The sequence below is a fragment of the Rosa chinensis genome, chromosome 1, assembly GCF_002994745.2.
Source record: "Rosa chinensis cultivar Old Blush chromosome 1, RchiOBHm-V2, whole genome shotgun sequence".
NCBI classification, from domain to species: Eukaryota; Viridiplantae; Streptophyta; class Magnoliopsida; order Rosales; family Rosaceae; genus Rosa; species Rosa chinensis.
In genome coordinates, this window is record NC_037088.1 from 39,185,924 (window position 1) to 39,206,122 (window position 20,199).

Here is a 20,199-nt window from a genome sequence, read left to right on the forward strand (position 1 = left end):
AAACAGATCATATCGTGTTGGACCAAATGACCCATTTAAGGGTTATCATTGCAACCTATTTAAGTAAAAACAATGCACGAATTGATTAAATTAACTGAAAACTCTTCAAGATGAAAAATATAAATAATTATATATAATTTATAAATAATTAAAGCCAATAATGATGAAGAAAAATATTTCAAATTGCACAATTATAGGATTAAATACTCATTGCAAAAAAAAAATATAACATAATTAGATTATACGGGTTCACTTCGTGTTGGAAAATTGACCCGCAGCTAACTCGTTTTTTAATCGTGCGGAATCAACCCATTTAATTTCATGCAGGTTTTGAGTTGTGCTATCAAGTCGTGTCAAAATTGAGACCCCTACATACATGCATGGCCATATATAGCAGACAGAAATTCCTAACATATAATACCCATTGAAGGTTGGATTGCATATTTTATTCAAATGACTCAAAACCAATAAACCACTGCAAAGCGACTGCACCACCCTAATTAATGCTCCAGAGACATTCGTCCTGGACACACAATTGTGATACGAGAGATCACTAGAGATCCGATTGAGTTTGTCCCCGAAAACCAATGGTTTCTAACCCAGAGAACAAGCAAAAAACGAAATAAAGACTAAAGGCCCATATTTCCAAGGTCCACCAACCTAAGACCTATAGACACATAAGCCCAAGTTGGACTCGCCAATCGGGATTTCTTGAGGTCGGACTGCCACCAAGCCCTAGAAGCTATGGCAAGGTCGCGCACAACAACGTAGAAAACCTGCCATATCGACGACGTAAATTTAAGATGGGACTATGTATATATATTTAGGGAGGATATATATAGGATATGTATATATAAAAAGTCCCCAAATTTCAAGTTTCAGGAGGTCTTATCTAAAAGAGAAAAAGTCACAAAGAGTATCCCAACTTAAAAGTCATTCTACACTTTGGTATCTCATTTTCTAAATATGTCACTTTAGTACTTCAACTTATTACTTATGCATAACATTCATATACGCCGTTAATAACACCGTTAATTTGAGTGTGTTATGTAGCTTTCCCATATGGGTATTTTTGTCCATTTATGTTTTCCACCAAAAATTCCATGGGAGAGGATCTAAAATTTCTTTCTTTTTGCTGAAAATAAAATCTGTCATCAAAGAAAATATTATATTTGGGTTTATGGAAGATCAGTTTAATTATTGTACTAAATTTTTTGACTTATTGTTATGATCCCAGGAAACATAATTATTAAAATGAGAAGAGGTGAGAGATTTTTCGTTCTACAGCCTACTAATCCATGAATAGAGAGTGGCATAGATGAGATCAGATTGTCTGTTAGTTTTATTAATTGTTGATTCTATATTATCTTATCTTAGCTCTTCAACTATAATTTGTTGGGTAAATATTGGTTTTCTTTCAAGAGGCTTTGAGCCTTTCTTCTTTTAATTGAAGAACTCTTCAGACAAAAAACAAAAAATGTTTGTTCAATCATTGTGCATAGTCATTTCAATAACAATCATAGCAGATCGTCTAGTAGAGTTGTAGAAGATGCTAGAAACTTTTAGGATATATGGTTGTTGTAGTTATTTGCTTACTCCTTGATTATAGATCCATCGTTGTTTGGTTTCCTCGGCAATGAGGAAGGATGCAACAAGTGTTTTTGTTGTTGTTTGTTTGTTTGTTTTTTTTTTTTTTTTATAAATAAAAGTAAATATGAATTAACGGAGTGATTTTTTGTTAAGTGACAAATACCATGAGATTTTTTGTGGGAAAACATAAATGGATGAAAATACCCATGGTAGAAAGTTGCATGACTCTTGCGCTAACGGTGTTACTAACAGCGTGTATGAATATTATGCATTAGTAATAAGTTGAGGTATCAAAGTGATATATTTAGAAATGAGATACTAAAGTGTAGAATGACTTTAAATTAGGGTACTATTTGGGTCTTTTTCCCTATCTAGAACTTCCTTACACACACACTATATATGTATTCTTTTCTTTCTGTTCATACAGGCAGCAGTCAACATCATTAAGGTTCCAAGAGATCAATGATACCTAGCAGTAACTTTAAAATCACTTCTGCCAATTATCTTTAAAATAATATTCGAATTTTCATTAATTGTCACCAGGGCAGAGATGACTTCACAAATGAATGAAATAAGTGTTCACGTTGAGCGCACTGAACCAGAACAAGTCTTGGACGAGTGCTGTATCTACAGGGTTCCCAGCAAACTCCGCAATGTAAATAAAGCATCTTACACTCCTCAATTACTTTCGATAGGCCCTTTCCACTACGGCAGTCCAAAACTGAAGGACATGGAAAGCCATAAACAGAAATATTATGAGAAATTTCTCAAACACTGTTCAAAGGATGAGGCTGCACTGAAACGGTTCGTCAACCAACATTTGGACAGAATTCTTAGTTGTTATGCAGGTACCATTGAGTGCAGAGGCAACATTATCAACGTGATTCTAGTTGATGCTTGCTTCATCATTGAAATGTTTATGACAGACTCTGAAACAGAAAATCATCACATACTGAGGTCACCTTGGATGAGGAAAGCTGTAGAGAAAGACTTAATACTGTTTGAAAATCAGATTCCTTATTTTTTTCTTGAAGAGCTTTATGACTTTGCCATTTCCAGTCGTGATTCTATTGTAGAACCTGAGATTGCCGTCCATCCTGAACCTGTTCAGCATCAATTTCTAACCCTTGCCTGTAAGTTCTTTGAAGAATATAACAGGAAGAAAAGACCTCTCAGGAATGGAATAAACCTGAAACATTTCACTGATTTGGTAAGACATTTTGTGTGTACAGACAAAGTGACAGGTGACTGTGTTAGTTGTAAAATAACCATATACATGCTCACAACATATGCACACAATCATAAAAGGGATTAAGGCTTACCTTCAGCAATTACTGGCATGGATTCCATCTTATGCAACTGCAAACACGAACACTGAATATAGCCTTCTGTTACTTACCAACTTGCTTCTCAATGGACAGAACAATATGCAAAACGTCGGTAGTAATCAGGGACCAATTCATCTGTATATATAGGTGACTTAAACCTCAAGAAGCTTCCCATTAAAGCTATCCATATCGGTTTAGGTTTCCTAGTTAGATTCTTAATGTATCACAACTTGTAGCCTTCCTTGTAGACTAAGCAATAGATTACTATCCTTAATGAATTGATACACTATTCATTAAGTCACTAGTATTGATTTACTGTTTGTATCCATGTTAAACTAGGATTGATATTAAGCTAATCATCAATTACTTTATGATGATATGTGTTATGTCCATATTTGATCTTACAATCTCCCCCTTGGACTCACACATATCATGCTCGATGATTTGCACCAGAGAACATCAAAACCTACTTAACTTACTGAAGTGCGCGCCAGATAACAAACTTAAATCGAAAATCCATTCCAACATGGTCAGATCACAGTTACTTATGCAGAGCAAGAAACAGTATACATTTTAACAAAAATGCAGAGTTTCAAAACCACAAACACAAGCTCCTGCAATCCACATATGTCAAACCAGAAGTGATACAATATATGTTAATGTGTATCAACAAGTAAACATATATTAGGTCCTACTTTATGTTTCTAAAACCAAAAACTCAAGCAAATTTACTGAACACTGATGGCTTAAAGATATTGCTTGAACCTTAACATCATGCTTCACATGATTTAAGCCATCTGATAGCAAGTATAACTTTAAACACAAAATCGATAATTTTCAGAACATTCAACAAAAACTGCAGTAATAACCAAAATCTGAAAATACCTCAAAATTTATTAATAATAAAATCTGTCATTACAAACAAGTTGTGATAAACAAAATAAAAGATCACAACTAAAACACAAGAACTCAAAAAACTTTAGAATTTTAAATGCTCCAACTGGACTAACTCTCTACTGAACCTAAGCATCTAAATTAGCTAAAATTCCAATGCTTGCTGTATGTTTCTGGAATGCTGCTACTGACAATGCCTTAGTGAAAGGATCTGCTAGCTGTGAATTTGTGTCAATACTCAAAACAGCTATTTCACCATGCTTTACTCTTTCTCTAACACTGTAATACTTTAGATCAATATGCTTGGAATTATTTGACCTTTTACTGTTCTTGCTAAAGAAAACTGCAGCCTCATTGTCACAATAAATTATAAGTGTTCCAGCCACAATGTGACTCAATACTTTGGTCTGCATGAGAAAATTCCTAATCCAAAGTCCTTCACACACAGTTTCATATACTGCAATAAATTCAGCTTGCATAGTAGAAGTTGAAACAAGTGTTTGTTTCATGGTTTTCCAAGCAATAGCACCTCCTGCAAGCAAGAACACATATCCACAAGTGGACTTCTTGGAGTCTGGATAATTCCCTGCAAAATCCGAGTCTGAGAATCCAATGAGTTTCAGATCCTCCACTTGCCTATAAACTAGCATGTGACTTTTAGTTCTCTGCAGGTATCTCAACACTTTCTTCCCAGCTACCCAATGTTCATGGCCTGGATTAGATTGGAATCTTGACAAAATCCCTACTGCAAAAGACAAATCCGGCCTAGTGCAGACTTGTGCATACATGAGACTTCCTACAAGTCTGGCATAAGGCTTTGACTCCATATTTTCTTTCTCAACATCACTATTGGGACTTTGCTTCTTGGTTAACTTATCTCCTTTGGACATGGGAACTTCTCCAGCTGCACACTTCTCCATACCAAATCTCTTTAAAATTTTGGTAACATAATTCTGTTGAGACAAACCAAGTAGTCTCTGTGCCCTATCTCTTTTAATCTCAATACCTAGTACATAGGATGCTTCTCCTAAGTCTTTCATGTCAAAATTCCTTGATAGAAAACTCTTGGTATCTTTAAGCAATTTAATGTTACTGCTAGCCAAAAGTATATCATCCACATAGAGTACCAGAAAAATAAAATTGTTCCCAACAGTCTTCAAATAAACACACTCATCAACAAGATTTTCTGTAAATCCAAAAGTAGAAATCACAGAATCAAATTTCTTGTACCACTGTCTAGAAGCTTGTTTTAGGCCATAAATTGATTTTCTTAACTTACACACTAAGTTTTCACTTCCAGCTCGCACAAACCCTTCTGGTTGCCTCATATAAATCACTTCATCTAGTTCACCATTCAAGAAAGCTGTTTTAACATCCATCTGGTGCAGCTCCATATCAAAATGAGCCACTAAAGCCATGATTATCCTAAACGAGTCTTTTGTAGAAACTGGAGAAAAAGTCTCAGTAAAATCAATGCCCTCCTTCTGTGTAAAACCCTTGGCAACTAATCTTGCTTTATGTCTCTCTACATTGCCATTTGCATCTCTTTTGGTTTTGAAAACCCATTTACAACCTATAGGCTTCTGGTTGGGGTCAGGTTCAACTAATTCCCAAACTGCATTTTGACTCATGGAATTAATTTCTGCTTCCATTGCTAGCTGCCATTGATGAGATTCACTACTTTCAATGGCCTGATTAAATGTAGTTGGATCATTGTCCTCTGCACAGTCCATTTCAATTTCTGCTTCTTGTAGATAAACAATGTAGTCACTCTCTTCCCCCCATAAGTTGGTTTTCTTGCTCTCTGTGATCTTCTAGGTTGAGCTACTAGAGGATTTTGAGGTTCAGTTACTTGACCAGTTACGTGGTCAGTTACTTGGTCAGTGACATGGGCAGTGACTTGACCAGGTACAGTTACTTGGGTAGTTACATGGTCAGTGACATGGGCAGTGACATGGGCAGTGACTTGATCAGGTACAGTTACATGGTCAGTGACTTGGTCAGTTACTCGACCAGGGACAGTTACTTGGTCAGTGACATGGTCAGTCACTTGACCAGTTACTCGACCAGGGACAGTTACTTGGTCAGTGACATAGTCAGTTACGTGACCAGTGACATGATCAGTTACATCTTGTTCTAAAGGCAATGCTACACTTAAATTCTCATCTGACACAATTTCCTCAAAAACTGAGGTTAAATCCTCAAGGTTTGTATTGTGAACTTTTTCACTTAGAAACTTTACTTGATGTGTTTCAAAAATTCTAGGTGAATGATGAGCAGAATATAACTTATAGCCTTTAGATTTATCTGGATAACCTACAAAATAGCAACTAACAGTTTTGGGGTCAAGTTTATTCAAGCTTGGATTATAAATCCTAGCTTCTGCATGACATCCCCAAACATGACAGTGATGAAGACTAGGTTTCCTGCCACACCAAAGCTCAAAAGCAGTATTTTCTATGGCTTTGCTAGGTGTTCTATTGCAAATATAATTTGCAGTTTTTAAAGCCTCACCCCACAGAAATTTAGGCAAACCAGTTGTACACATCATGCATCTAACCATGTTCAAAAGAGTCCTATTCTTTCTCTCTGCAACACCATTCTGTTGTGGATTATAGGGTGTTGTGTATTGAGCTTTAATTCCATTGTCTTGCAAAAACAAGGCAAATGGACCCTTTTGTTGGCCGGATTCAGTGTACTTTCCATAGAACTCTCCCCCTCTATCTGACCTTACTGTTTTGATTTTCTTTTCTAGTTGATTTTCTACCTCAGACTTAAAGATTTGAAAGGCTTTCAATGCTTGTGCCTTTTCTGAAAGTAGATAAATATAACTGTATCTAGAAAAGTCATCAATGAATGTGATAAAATACACATTCCCACAGATAGTTTGATGCCTAAATGGTCCACATATATCAGTGTGTATGAGTTCTAATAAATTTTGGCTTCTATATGCAGTCTTCTTTCTAGTATTAGTTATTTTTCCCTTAAAGCATTCAACACAGTCTGTTAGATCAGAAAAATCAAGTTCATTTAGGATGTTGTTTTTCACCAAAATTTTCAGTCTCTCTTTTGAAACATGGCCGAGTCTTCTATGCCATAAAAATGCAGACTTTTCATTTAGTTTGGTTCTTTTAACACCTATTAAAGTGTTAGTACTGTTTGTGTTATTTTCAACAAGTAAAATTTCTTGTTGAGCCATTGAACAATTTAACTGTAAATAATCATTCATAATAACACCAGAACCAATTTGAACAGAATTTTTAGAAATAAGAATTCCATTACTATCCATAACAAGTCTACAACCAGATTTTACTAAAAGAGAAACCGAAACCAAATTCCTTCTCATGGAAGGTACATAAAAAACATTGTCCAAAACTAACAATTTTCCTAATCCTAAATCGAGCTTTAAGGTTCCAATAGCCTTGACTGCCACTCTCATGCCATTGCCTACACACAGGTTCACTTCATCACTTTTTGGGATTCTCCTCCTTATGAATCCCTGCAAAGAATTAGTAATATGAATAGGTGAGCCTGAATCTATCCACCAAGACTGTGGTTCAACATTTATAAGATTAATTTCTAAAGAAAAAACTGTATTAGAAAAAATCTTACCCTTTTTGGCTAACCAATTTTTATAGCCAGTGCAGTCCTTTTTCATGTGTCCTACTCTTTTGCAAAAGTAGCACTTGAACCTAAATGGCCTATTTTCCTTGGCCACTGCAGCTGTTGAACTCCTAGTTATGGCTTTGATAGGCTTGAGCTTATTTTGGGGCTTTTTCCTTTTAGGCTTCTCAATGAGGTTAATGGTTGTAGCAGGTTCCTTTTCTTCCTTGATCCTAGATTCTTCATCCACACAGATGGATATAAGTTCATCTAGAGTCCAGTTTCCCTTTTGAGAGTTGTAACTGGTCCTAAGATGACTAAAACTGTTAGGCAAGGAATGTAGTGCATAATGCACTACCTGCTCATCCCTAACCCCCATCAAGAGCTCCCTGAGTCTGCCATTTATATTGATCATCTTCATAATATGCTCTCTAACTCCCCCTGAACCCATGTACTTCAAATCATGAAACTCCTTGGTTAGCCTAGCAGCTTCTGCCTTTTCACTTTCTTTAAACTTAGCACCTATGAGTTCCAAAAAAATCTGATGCTAGCTCAGGTTCTTCTATACTTCCTCTGACAGTCTTGGACATAGAGGTACGAATGAGGTTCTTAGCCATTCTATTGGATCTATGCCACTTCTTGTAAAGATCAGTTTCCTTCTTAGTGCTCTTTTCAGTTAACTCTTCAGGTTTATCCTCAGTGAAGCAATAGTCTATGTTCTCATGCATTCCCATATAGTTCTCTACAGAATCTAGCCAAGCTCTATAGTTGGTTCCAGTTAGCATCAAGACACTGTTCAAGTTCATGTAAGAGTTACCTAAGGAGCAAAACAAAAATTCGTGTGAGTTCTCAATTTGTAAAGAAAATAACTTTAAGTTTTCTGTGTTTTATTTAGCTTTAAGCAACCAAAACAAGAACATACAGAAAACCTAAACAATCCATACTTGCATTCATATCAGTCCATAACCAAAAATAATGTTAAGCAACACTTTTGAGCAGAAGCATAACATCCTGGAGTTCTTTATCAATATACCATGTTCAATGAAAACAAGTTATCCAAAGAAATTTATCCACATCTTTAGACAGAAGAAAAATTTCTAAGTATCCGTATTTATTTTCATCAAGCACGCATATTGCTGTTTTGTATTCTAAAACCATACTTGACCACTTCTTTGGAAGATAAAACTGAAGCATAGTTTTAAAACACAAAACACAATTTCAGTTTTGTTATTCGATCAGTTACTTGGTCAGTGACCTGGCCAGTTACATGGTCAGTGACCTGGCCAGTTACATGGTCAGTGACCTGGCCAGTTACATGGTCAGTGACCTGGCCAGTTACATGGTCAGTGACCTGGCCAGTTACATGGTCAGTGACCTGGCCAGTTACATGGTCAGTGACCTGGCCAGTTACATGGTCAGTGACCTGACCAGTTACTTGGTCAGTGACCCGACCAGTTACATGGTCAGTGACCTGACTAGTTGGTCTGTTACCTGATCATCGTTTTCTGCCAACATCAATGAAGAATGCTTTGTGCATCATAATCACTTATGCCAACAGAAAACCACAAAACCCATGAGCTTTTAACTTTATATTCTACCCAGATTCATCCTTGTAAGAAAATTAAGCTCTCGTATCTGTCAATTTTAATAATGTGTAAACAAAATCTGGGAGATTTTTGTTCTTCATGCAATTTTTACACAATCACAGATACAATACCATATCATCAATCAATTCATCATGCATATTCAAGCACAATCAAAATTGTTTCGATTCCAAGAAACCACAGAACAATCAAGAAATTGTAAATTTCATCCGGTCACCATCTACTCTAACCTAACGCACGCCGGGAATGCAACTAGTGTTCTTGAGCACAATCAAAATTCAATTATCATGCTATGAATCGAAATCAATTTCACAGAAAAACCTGTTTTTTGCTTTTCCCCAATTTGCTGCTAAAAATCACAGCGGAAGCGTGAACTTGATATTTAACCAGATGCAGCAATTGACTTAAGTAACTTACCTTGATCAGTTACATGACCAGTTACATGGTCAGTTACCTGATCAGTGACTTGGTCCGTAAAGCAAAAACCCCCTTTTTTTTTTTTTTTTTTTTTTTTTTTGTGTTTGTTTTGCAAAACCCTAAAACGATTTTGATACTTGTGAGCCTATGCTCTGATACCAATTGTAAAATAACCATATACATGCTCACAACATATGCACACAATCATAAAAGGGATTAAGGCTTACCTTCAGCAATTACTGGCATGGATTCCATCTTATGCAACTGCAAACACGAACACTGAATATAGCCTTCTGTTACTTACCAACTTGCTTCTCAATGGACAGAACAATATGCAAAACGTCGGTAGTAATCAGGGACCAATTCATCTGTATATATAGGTGACTTAAACCTCAAGAAGCTTCCCATTAAAGCTATCCATATCGGTTTAGGTTTCCTAGTTAGATTCTTAATGTATCACAACTTGTAGCCTTCCTTGTAGACTAAGCAATAGATTACTATCCTTAATGAATTGATACACTATTCATTAAGTCACTAGTATTGATTTACTGTTTGTATCCATGTTAAACTAGGATTGATATTAAGCTAATCATCAATTACTTTATGATGATATGTGTTATGTCCATATTTGATCTTACATTAGTAACCAAAAGAAATGTAAATATGATGTAAGAAAGCTTAAGGCAGCAGGGGTAAAGTTTAAACATCTTGCAGAACCCTTTGTCATAGAGCCTTTGTCAACAGGGGTTAACAGCTATAGATCCAAGTTAGCAGGTCTTACAACTAAGGAGTTGAAGCTTACACGATTCTGGGCAACGTATGATGCAGAAAGCGTAATAAGAAACATTATGGCCTTGGAACAGCTCATCTACCCAAAAAAGGCTTATATTTGCAGCTATTTTTTGCTACTTAGTCAGCTTGTCAACACTGTGGAAGACATAGATTTGCTGATCAAGGACGGAGTGGTTGAGAACTTGCTAGGCAGCAACAAATCGGTGGAAAAGCTTATTAACTCATTCTGCGTGCACATTGTGGAGGAAATATCCTGCTATTCGGATATCTATGACCAGCTTAATGAGCACTATAAGACGAGTTTAGGCAATCGCCGTATGGCAACCCTGAAACAAGTTTACTTCAAGGATCTTTGGACAGGCAGTGCAACTATACTTGGACTGGTTGTCCTGGTTTTCTCAATCATTGCTACCATCAAGTCGCTCACCTATCATAAGCGTTAGTGTGCCTCACGTTTGTTTGTTTGTTTGTTTTTTTTTTTTTTTGAAAGGCTACTCTGAGTTTGTTTTATTGGTCAAAGAGTTTGTTAGTTTTAGTTCATCTATTATTGTTGTGAACACCCTCGTCAATTCCAACATATGTTATTGTAAAAAATGTCTGAATGAATAAATGAGTGTACCGATATTGTTCATCGTAATTTCTTAACTGTATGACAAAAAGATGGCAAACATATCGATTGTAGGGTAAACTGAGAAAACTGGTGGGTGGCAATAGCTGGATCCTTTACGTAATAATGAGAAAAATAGAGATAATAGTTATCTTATTTGGCATATTTCGGGTGTAAATTGATAAAAAATAGTAAGTGAGTTTTACTCACTATTTGTTATAGAAATTGGGTGTATGAGGGAGTTCAGTTCCGATGCCATATACTAGTCAAATTCAGAGAAACAAATATGGAAAGTTTGAATGAGATTTGGTTCTGGTGCCACATTTTTATTAGGTTTCGGGGTGCAGCTACCATGACCAAATCGTGCTGCCGGTGAGGGAGGAGTGTGGCGTTATTGGCTGGTTGTTATTGACGGTGAAGGCGGGTGTTTGGTAGATTATAATAAGGGTGCGGCTATTACCTATTTTTATAATTTCAAGTTTACTTAGTTCACCCATTTACAATAATCCGAAATACCCTTTTTCAATGTAGGGTTTAACTTGAATTCTTTTTTTATTTGGCCTCATCCGCATCTCGAATTCTTTTTTTGTTAGCATAACATGAAAACGATTGAAGATGATGAATGCTAAGAAAGCGTTAGAGTTTAACTATGAATGAAGATATTAAAAATGAAATTTAAGTAGGTCTTCTGTAGGGTGAAATAGAAGAAACAAATTTTAATTTTTAATAAGATATTGTTCTTTACTTCTTTATTGTAATTTTATGTTTGGGCATTTTAGTCTTTTAATAAATCAAAAACTAGTAGAGTGAAAAAAATAGTTAGTAGGCTGTCAATCTTGTACTTATTTATCTTTTGTCCATTTTTAAGGCTAGAAATGACACTGATGAGTTGAAAATGAATTGCATTGTCTAATAAGAAACCGGTAGGGTGACAAACAGATAGTAACTACACCCTATGTAAATTGTGTATAATCTTATAACGAGTTTTGCACTTATAGTTTCAAACAATGCTCTGAAGTTTGACCCCTATAAAGAAAATGAAAACATATTGGGAATTAGTGCAGTTAATTTGCTACCAGACTTATAAATCTATAATGAAAGTTTTACGGTAAATCAATGTAGAGAAACATCAAGTAGTCTTTGTTAGATACAGATATAGACTAGTTCGATACAAAAGTAAAGAGTCTCAAACTAACTACGGCAATTGTAGTTCAGTGGATGCATTAGACTCTCCCACGGGAACGTTCAAGATGTGGAACCCCCACATCATGCGTTCAACCACTAAGTTGGCCTAGTGTTATTTATTGAATTATAAATGTGGCCAAGGGAGGGGTTGGAATGCCATGTTGGCCGTATGGGCTCCTAACGGATTAATCTTTAGACTTAAAAAGTTTTTAGGATATCGCGAATAAACAGAAAGAAGGGTGTCAAAAAAAAAAAAAAAAAAAGTCTCAAACTAGTCTACCAATATTTAGAGTTAGTCTACCTCTTAAGTAAAGTAGTATGCTCGATATATCGTAGACGAACACAGATATAAATATTTTAGGGTCCTTGACCCAAAGCACCAAAATGATCTCACTTATCCCAACAACAGATTTTTGTTCCCACTAGCCCAATTTAAACTAAAATGACTATTCTGCCCTTAACTTTATTAAACAACTACTATCATGCCACTCAACATATCTCTCTCTCTCTCTCTCCCTCTGCAGAATCACGACCTCTTCTTCTCTCTCTCTCTCTCTCTCTCTCTCTCTCTCTCTCTCTCTCTCTCTCTCTCTCTCTCTCTCTCTCTCTCTCTCTCTCTCTCTCTCTCTCTCTCTCTCGCCGGCCCTGTTAGCTCCAGTGACGTTTATGGACTGTAGTTTCCGAGATCGAGCTGCCTTCTTCTCAGACTCGGGTCTCAAACCTGAACGAAGCATATCTGGACTCCTCAGCATACTTGTCCAGTTTCCGCTTCGACGACAAACGTGCCGCCGCGGCCATCGGAGGCTTGTCTTCTATTCCTCTTCTTCGCTCGATTCCGCTGTCGCTGCCGACGAAGGCTTCTCCTCGCTCGATTCGATGTTGCAGTGAGTGTTGGGTCACTTCAATCTGAACAAGCGACGCCTCGAGATAAAGCAGCTCCGGTAAATTGCTCCAGCGATGTGCTTGAGTATGTTGACTTCACCGATCTGTCCAATAACTCATTGAATGGGTTTAGTATTTGATTGGAGTTGCCACTGTGATTTGAAGGTTTTGTTGAATGGGTTTAATTTTACGACGACGAAGAAGTTAGGTTCCGGTCTGCAACCGTGGAAGAAGCTGGTCTGCGACCATGGAAGAAGGGAGAAGAAGAAGATTGGGTTCGTCCCTGTTAGCTCCGCTCGAAGCTACCTCTCTGGTCGAAGCTCCAGTCGGATTGCCGGCGACAAACTCAGCCCTTGAACCTGGGTGCCCAAATCAGATTTTTTTTTTTTTTTTTTAAGTAACCGGACAGAAGGAAAGAAAAGAAATTTTGAATGTCTATTGAGGGGCAATAGATGTCTATTGGGGGCAAGATATGTTTTGAATTGATGTAGTTACCTCATTTTTTTCTTTAATCAAAGTTTTATTTGTCTAATCTTAGAAAGATTAGTTTCCATTCCGGCTACCGAAAGTTCTATTAGGGGCAATAAACGTCTATTGGGGGGTAATACATGGTTGATATATGTCTGTTGGGGGGCAATAGACGTCTATTGGGGGGTAATAGATGTCTATTGCCACTCTATTGGGAGGCAATAGAGGTTTTCAGAAAAATCCGGTGAGTGGTGGCAGGTGACCGGAATCCTACGAAAGTTGGTCGGAATCCGAGCGGCCGGTGACCGGATGCCGGCGGCCGGTGACTGGCTCCGGCGAAGTCTCCTATGGTTTCTCTCTCTTCCATTTTCTCTCTCTCTCTCTCTAAGTAACAAAGGGGTGAGGGGTAAAATGGTATTTAAAAAAAAATCTTAATGGGGTATTAGGGAAGACTCTCTTAGAGTGTGTTGGGTAAGAGGGAATTAAAAAAACTTAATGGGGTTAGTGGGAAAAAAATCCCTAGAAATGAGATAAATGGACAAAAACCCAATATTTTAAGCACATATATTGAGATTCTTACAACCATCATTTAAAAAACGCGGGTCTTAAACGACTGTTTTCCTTAACATGGGAGAGTTTTTTTTTTTTTTTTGAGTAAAATGAGGTCAACCCTTTATTGAAATTGAAAAGTTACAACGATACCATGCCAATAGGCATAAAAAAGCAAATAAACAATGCGAAAGGAAAAGATGCAAAAATTACATTTGAAATACAAAGAATTAAAAATGCAAGAGCAGCAACGTTGAAACGCAGCGCTGATTTTACACTACGGATTGCAACCGTGTAGTGAATTGAGTTGTCGGTGGTTTGACTACCCATCGAACCCCAACGCACAAATTGACAAAAATCAACTTGGCGTCGGAATGAAGGCACTCTCCCACCACAAGATCGAAGCCGGCCAAGGGTGTCAGAACATGGCCATGTTGGTAGACGATCTTTCACGAACAAATACCATAGCATTGGGTCCCAAATCTAGTACCAGTAGCGAGTAGGGGCCCCATGCCATTCCAACTGTTGAACAAAATCCCAACGAAAAAAGTGGGCCCGAAATCAAGCCCAATTGCGAAATTGGGTTGGAAGCCAAACCCAAAATTGAGAGTGGGTCAGAGCCCAAACCCGCGACCCGCTCGAATCCCAGATCCAGACGCTCTTGCCCCAATCCCAGACCCGATACTTGAGGTGCACCACCCAATTCCATTGCCGGCAAGACAAACCCGGCACCACAGCAGCCTCAGTCCCATCTGCACCATGACCACTATGCCTCAACCAAGGCACACCCAGACAGTTGAGATCCAAATGAAGGACCTCATTCCCTGCCTTCCAAAACCCCCCGACGAACGTCGCTACCACCAATCACACCACCACCACGATCAGCCTCCCATCAACACCAGCAGCCGACAGACACCAGTTCATCCACCAGATCAGAACCGGCATACAAACTTGTCCACACCACCCACGAGCACAGCAAAACACCAGCCCCAACAAGAGGAAACAGAGAGAAGAAAATCAGGTCAAGACCTGTAGATTTGTCCATTGATAGGAGAAGGTATAGAGCTACGTCCGCTAGGGACGACGGCTCACAAACCCTAGCAGAGCTAGGTCAGAGAGAGAATTTCTTTTATTCTTTATAATGCCATTTTTTAACATGGGAGAGTTGATGAACCTTAAACCCATTAACCAAATGAATCGATAAACGCAACTTCTATATTGAGCAAAAGGCAAAGTTCAAATTTCTTGGCCCACAACCGAGTCGACTCGAGGGTTATGCGTCTACTATCATACTATCTATAGGAACAGCCCAGAACCACAACAATAAGTTATTTTTCTTCTAATTACAGCATGCTTTTGTTTTTGTTCAAACAGATTCCCTCTTCTGGATTGTCAACTGATGAACAAAGTCTTAGTTTTTTATTTTTATTTTAGCTGGCCAATGGTTTCTTTTTATATATTAAGCTTCCTTCTTGGACCTATTCACAGAAACTAGCTAGTTCTTCCTTCAAGTACTACTCTATATCTATCAAATAATATTGAGAATTGAGAAGCCTACGACATTTGGCGAAGTGCAAACTCAACATCAGACAGCTACGAGATACCATCCATCTCATTTCCCCTGTTCAACAACAATATATATAGGTTCTTTAGTCTCATTTTTGCTGCATATTATTTGTTTTTAATCTAGTTTTGAACTTTTGATCACTAAAAATATTGCTGGATAGCTGATAAATTAATTCTAGTTGATGCCTGCTTTATCATTAAGCACTTTATAATAAACGAACTCTAAACCAGAAAATCATAAAAATTATTACATATTAAGATCACCACGGCTGAAGAAAGCTGCATGTACAGCAGGACCTGATACTGTTTCAAAATCGGCTTCCTTATAACCTTCTTCAAGAGCTATGTATATAACTTTGGAAAACCTACTGTTTCCAGTTCACATCCTCGCAATGGAGTAGAAGCACGAGAACATGCCCATAAACACAGTGCCAATAGTCAGCAGGCTGTTAACCTTGCTTCTGTAGGTCATATGACTCATATCACAAAGATAATCAGAGTCAAGTCAAGCGCTGAAGAAGTCAACAAACTCGGCTGCTATTATTACACTTGACATATGTCATAACATGATTGATGACCAAGAAAAGACTGTTACAGATTTTGGTTAAGTTTAATCAAAAGCAGTTAAGCACAGCTTAAGCTTTAAGCAAGTTGTTAAGACCAGGTCTATATAATGCAAATGTAATAAGCCTTGTGTATCCGAGTACATTCACATCTTAATGAGAAGGGAAAATTTCGCAAACAATACACCAAGTAAATGTCACTAATAATTCTTATACATAAAGTTTCAAACCAATCATTTCGGTACACGAAATTTGAAACTCGACCCACTATCAGTACACGACGTCAATGACGCCGTTAATTTGACACCAAAATGTCTATTATGCCCTCAATTCTTTTTTTTTAATAATTTTTTTTTTCTATTTTTTTTTTTCCTTCGTTTTTATCTCTTTCTTCTTCCTTCTTCCGGCTCCACGAAACCCACCTCTATTCTTCATGTGACAAGAAGCCCGAGCTCACCCACTTCGAAACCCACCTCTGTTCTTCAGTTTTCATTTCTTTCTTTCTGATTTTTCTTCATCTATTCGTTTCCTCCTTCCTCAGATCCCTCTCTCTCTCTCTCTCTCTCTCTTCTTCGGTGACAATTGCAGCAAATCACGGCGTACCTTTCCACCACCTCTAGAAGGCCCACGACTCTCAATCTCTCTCAAACCCCAAAATTTCTAGAATGGAAAAGCCCCAAAATGAAGAACCTTAACCCCAAATCAAAGAATCCCAGAATTCCCGTCACCGAAATCTCCCTGTCGCTGGCTCCGCCCTCCTCCTCCTCCTTTGATTCTCGTTTGCTTGATCTGAAATAGTTAGTGGCTCACACTTTCCCCTTTCTCTCTCTCAGCTCAGGGTTTCTACCTCTCCTTTCTCTCTCAAAGCTTAGAACAACTTTTTGGTGGGGGCAGTGCTGATAAAACTTCCATCTCAAGTTCAAAGTCCAGGAAGAGAAAGATGAAGAGGGATTCTGAAATTGAAGAGACTAGCCTAGTGATATCCCCGACAGTGAAAGAGAGCAATGCTTCAGTCTAGGAAATGGTGATGGTGGAAATGAAGGAATGATTGAAATAGGCGCTGAGTCGAGAGAGAGGAAGAAGAGTAGGTACTTGTCTTACCCATACGTAAACTGGGGGCAGAAAGGATTGTCTGCGGAAGGAATGGCAGCAACTACTGATAGTGGACCCAATTTGGAGATTACACTTCTCAACCCAATTTGGATAAATTCTAGGGTTTCCGGCAAGTCGTTTTATGCGATTTTGCATAGGATTGATGTTGGGGTTGTCATTGATTTGGAGCCTGCTAGAACAAAGGACCCGGCTCTGTCTATAGCCGGGGTGGTGCAGTCTCAGAAGCTGGCTGTGAGGGCAATTTTGCAGCTGCAGTCACTGCCCTGTGGGGATATTAAGCTTTTGTGTGACACGGTGGTGGAGAGTGTGAGGGAGCTTACTGGGTATGATAGAGTTATGGTGTACAAGTTTCATGAGGATGAGCACGGGGAGGCTTTGGCTGAAGTGAGTGAGCTCGGGCTTCTTTTCACATGAAAACAGAGGTGGGTTTCGTGGAGCCGGAAGAAGGAAGAAGAAAGAGATAAAACGAAGGAAAAAAAAAAAAACAAAAAAAAATTAAAAAAAAAAAAGAATTGAGGGCATAATAGATATTTTGGTGTCAAATTAACGGCGTCATTGACGTCGTGTACTGATAGTGAGTCGAGTTTCAGATTTCGTGTACCGAAATGATTGGTTTGAAACTTTATGTATAAGAATTATTAGTGGCCTTTACTTGGTGTACTGTTTGTGAAATTTTCCCTAATGAGAAATACCATCATCTTCTTCCTCTAGCTTTCTACTCTTCATTTCTCTCTCCTCTAAAACCCTAGATCTTTGATTTCAGCTATCATAGCATGGTATCAAGAGCCATGGAACTTATTGCTTGATCCTCTGTGTTTCTTTCTTGCTCTTTCTTCTTCGATCTCTCAGTCCCTTCTTCTTCGATCTCTCCGATTTTAAGAAAGCACTGCAGATCCCAGCCTGGAAGAATGCCATACAGGAAGAATTTGATGCCTTAACCAAGCAAGGGACCTGGACTCTTGTTCCTCCTCAACATGACAAGAATCTGGTCAGCTACAAATGGATTTTTAAAGTAAAGAGAAACTCTGATGGATCCATTGCAAGACAAAAAGCAAGACTGGTGGCTAGAGGCTTCAGTCAGGAAGAAGGCATTGACTATGAGGAAACCTTCAATCCTGTGGTAAGGCACACAAATGTGAGGCTTGTCCTAGCCATGGCTGCTCAATTTAATTGGAAACTGCATCAGCTTGATGTCAAAAACACTTTCCTTCATGGAATCTTAAAGGAAGAAGTCTACATGTCCTAGCCGGTGGTTTTGAAGATCCTCAGTGTCCAAATCATGTCTACAAACTTCAAAAGTCCCTTTATGGCCTTAAACAGGCACCAAGAGCCTGGAATGAGAGGTTCACATCCTATCTAACTAAATTGGGATTCAAATCACTACTAGAATTTTGTTCATAGACATCGGTTCTGGACTGATGTTAAACTAATTTTCGACCGATGTCTTAGTGGGTGTAGAGAAAAGTATAGACATCAGTATAAGCGCGTTTTCAACCGATGTCCCAGACAACAACCAACATCGATTCTAAAAAACAAATCGATGTATAATCGTTATAATCATCATATTTTTGTACGTTAGGTATGTCTAATTCTTCATATTTTCACATTTTATACTTAAAAAAATATGTGTCGAACAATACCTACTTAAACATTTGCATCGATTTTTATTCCAAAAGCGATGTCCAGTACACTTGTAGACATCAGTTCCCATGAGTATTGCACTACTAGCAAAATAACAACACACACGGATTTACTGTAGTTAAAAGCCACAGATATCCGTGTGAAATAGAAATACTGACAGAAATCCGTGTGAAATGAGCATAATGGGGCCCACAATAATTTATACAATAACAATATCAACGGATATCCGTGTAAATAAACAACAGTCACAGATATCTGTGTAAAAACTAAAACATTTTCACACAGATATCTGTGTGAAAAACAATTCACACGGATTTCTGTATGTATTATAAATTAGTTTATAAAAAATCATTAATTTTTTATGTTATGTGAATTATGGAGGGACGGATTTCTGTTACAATAAGTATTTGATACAGATTTCTGTGTGAAATGAGTAATACACACGGATTTCCGTGTGAAAATGTTGACACAGTAATCCGTGTGAAAAATCCAAAAAGGAGACTACACACAGAAATCCGTGTGCACAAACAATAGTAACTGATGTCTGTGTAAAAACTAAAACCTTTTCACACGGATATCTGTGTGAAAAAATATAGGTGTATATAAGGTTGACCATTTATTTGATATCGAAATAACGGCGGATTGAGTTAATTTTTTTTACACAATATCTATTAATACACTATAAATAGATGGGTAATGTCAAATTTATTGATTTTCAATTTTGATTTATTGGTTCGCACCAAATTCTTATATGTCTACTAATGTGGTATAACTAGTTTATTAGTTGTCAAGAAAAGTATACATTTCATGAGCAACAATGTGGAGCAAATAGATTTTATCAAAATCGACCGTTGGATGTTGTCATGATTAGAATAAATAGTTATGGTCAAAATTTCAGCTATTTTTGTTATCGTTTAGGTCTCGATCTACTATATCAACCCTTAACCCTAAATACCACATAAACCTAATATGCTCATAACCGCTCATTCGCAACTTATTTTTTCGATCTGTCAACTCTCATACTCTCATGAATATGAGGTATACCAAATAATGTAAAAATTTTGAAAAGTTTATCTCCTCATGGTTTTACTCCTCTTAGGGAAGTATATGTGTATATAAGGTTAACTACTTTATTTGATATTGAAAGAACGGCGGATTGAGTTAATTTTTTTACACCATACCTATTAATACGCTATAAATAGATGGGTAATGTGGTCTTTATCAATTTTTAATTTTTATTTTTTAGATTGTACAAAATTCTTATATGTCTACTAATGTGGTATAACTAGTTTATTAGTTATAATGAAAAGTATACCTTCCATAAGCAACAATGCGTAGGAAATAGACTTTATCAAAATCGACCGTAAGATGTTATCATGATAAGAATAAATGGTTGT

General features: G+C 37.5%; 1 protein-coding gene across 1 annotated transcript; it reads left to right on the forward strand.

The window, feature by feature from the left end:
* Positions 1-2,140: 2,140 nt before the first annotated feature.
* On the forward strand, positions 2,141-10,671 carry LOC112166547. Its single transcript, XM_024303424.1, has 2 exons — positions 2,141-2,723; positions 10,181-10,671. The coding sequence occupies exons 1-2, from the start codon at positions 2,141-2,143 to the stop codon at positions 10,669-10,671; spliced, it is 1,074 nt and encodes a 357-aa protein (XP_024159192.1).
* The last annotated feature ends 9,528 nt before the right edge of the window (positions 10,672-20,199 follow it).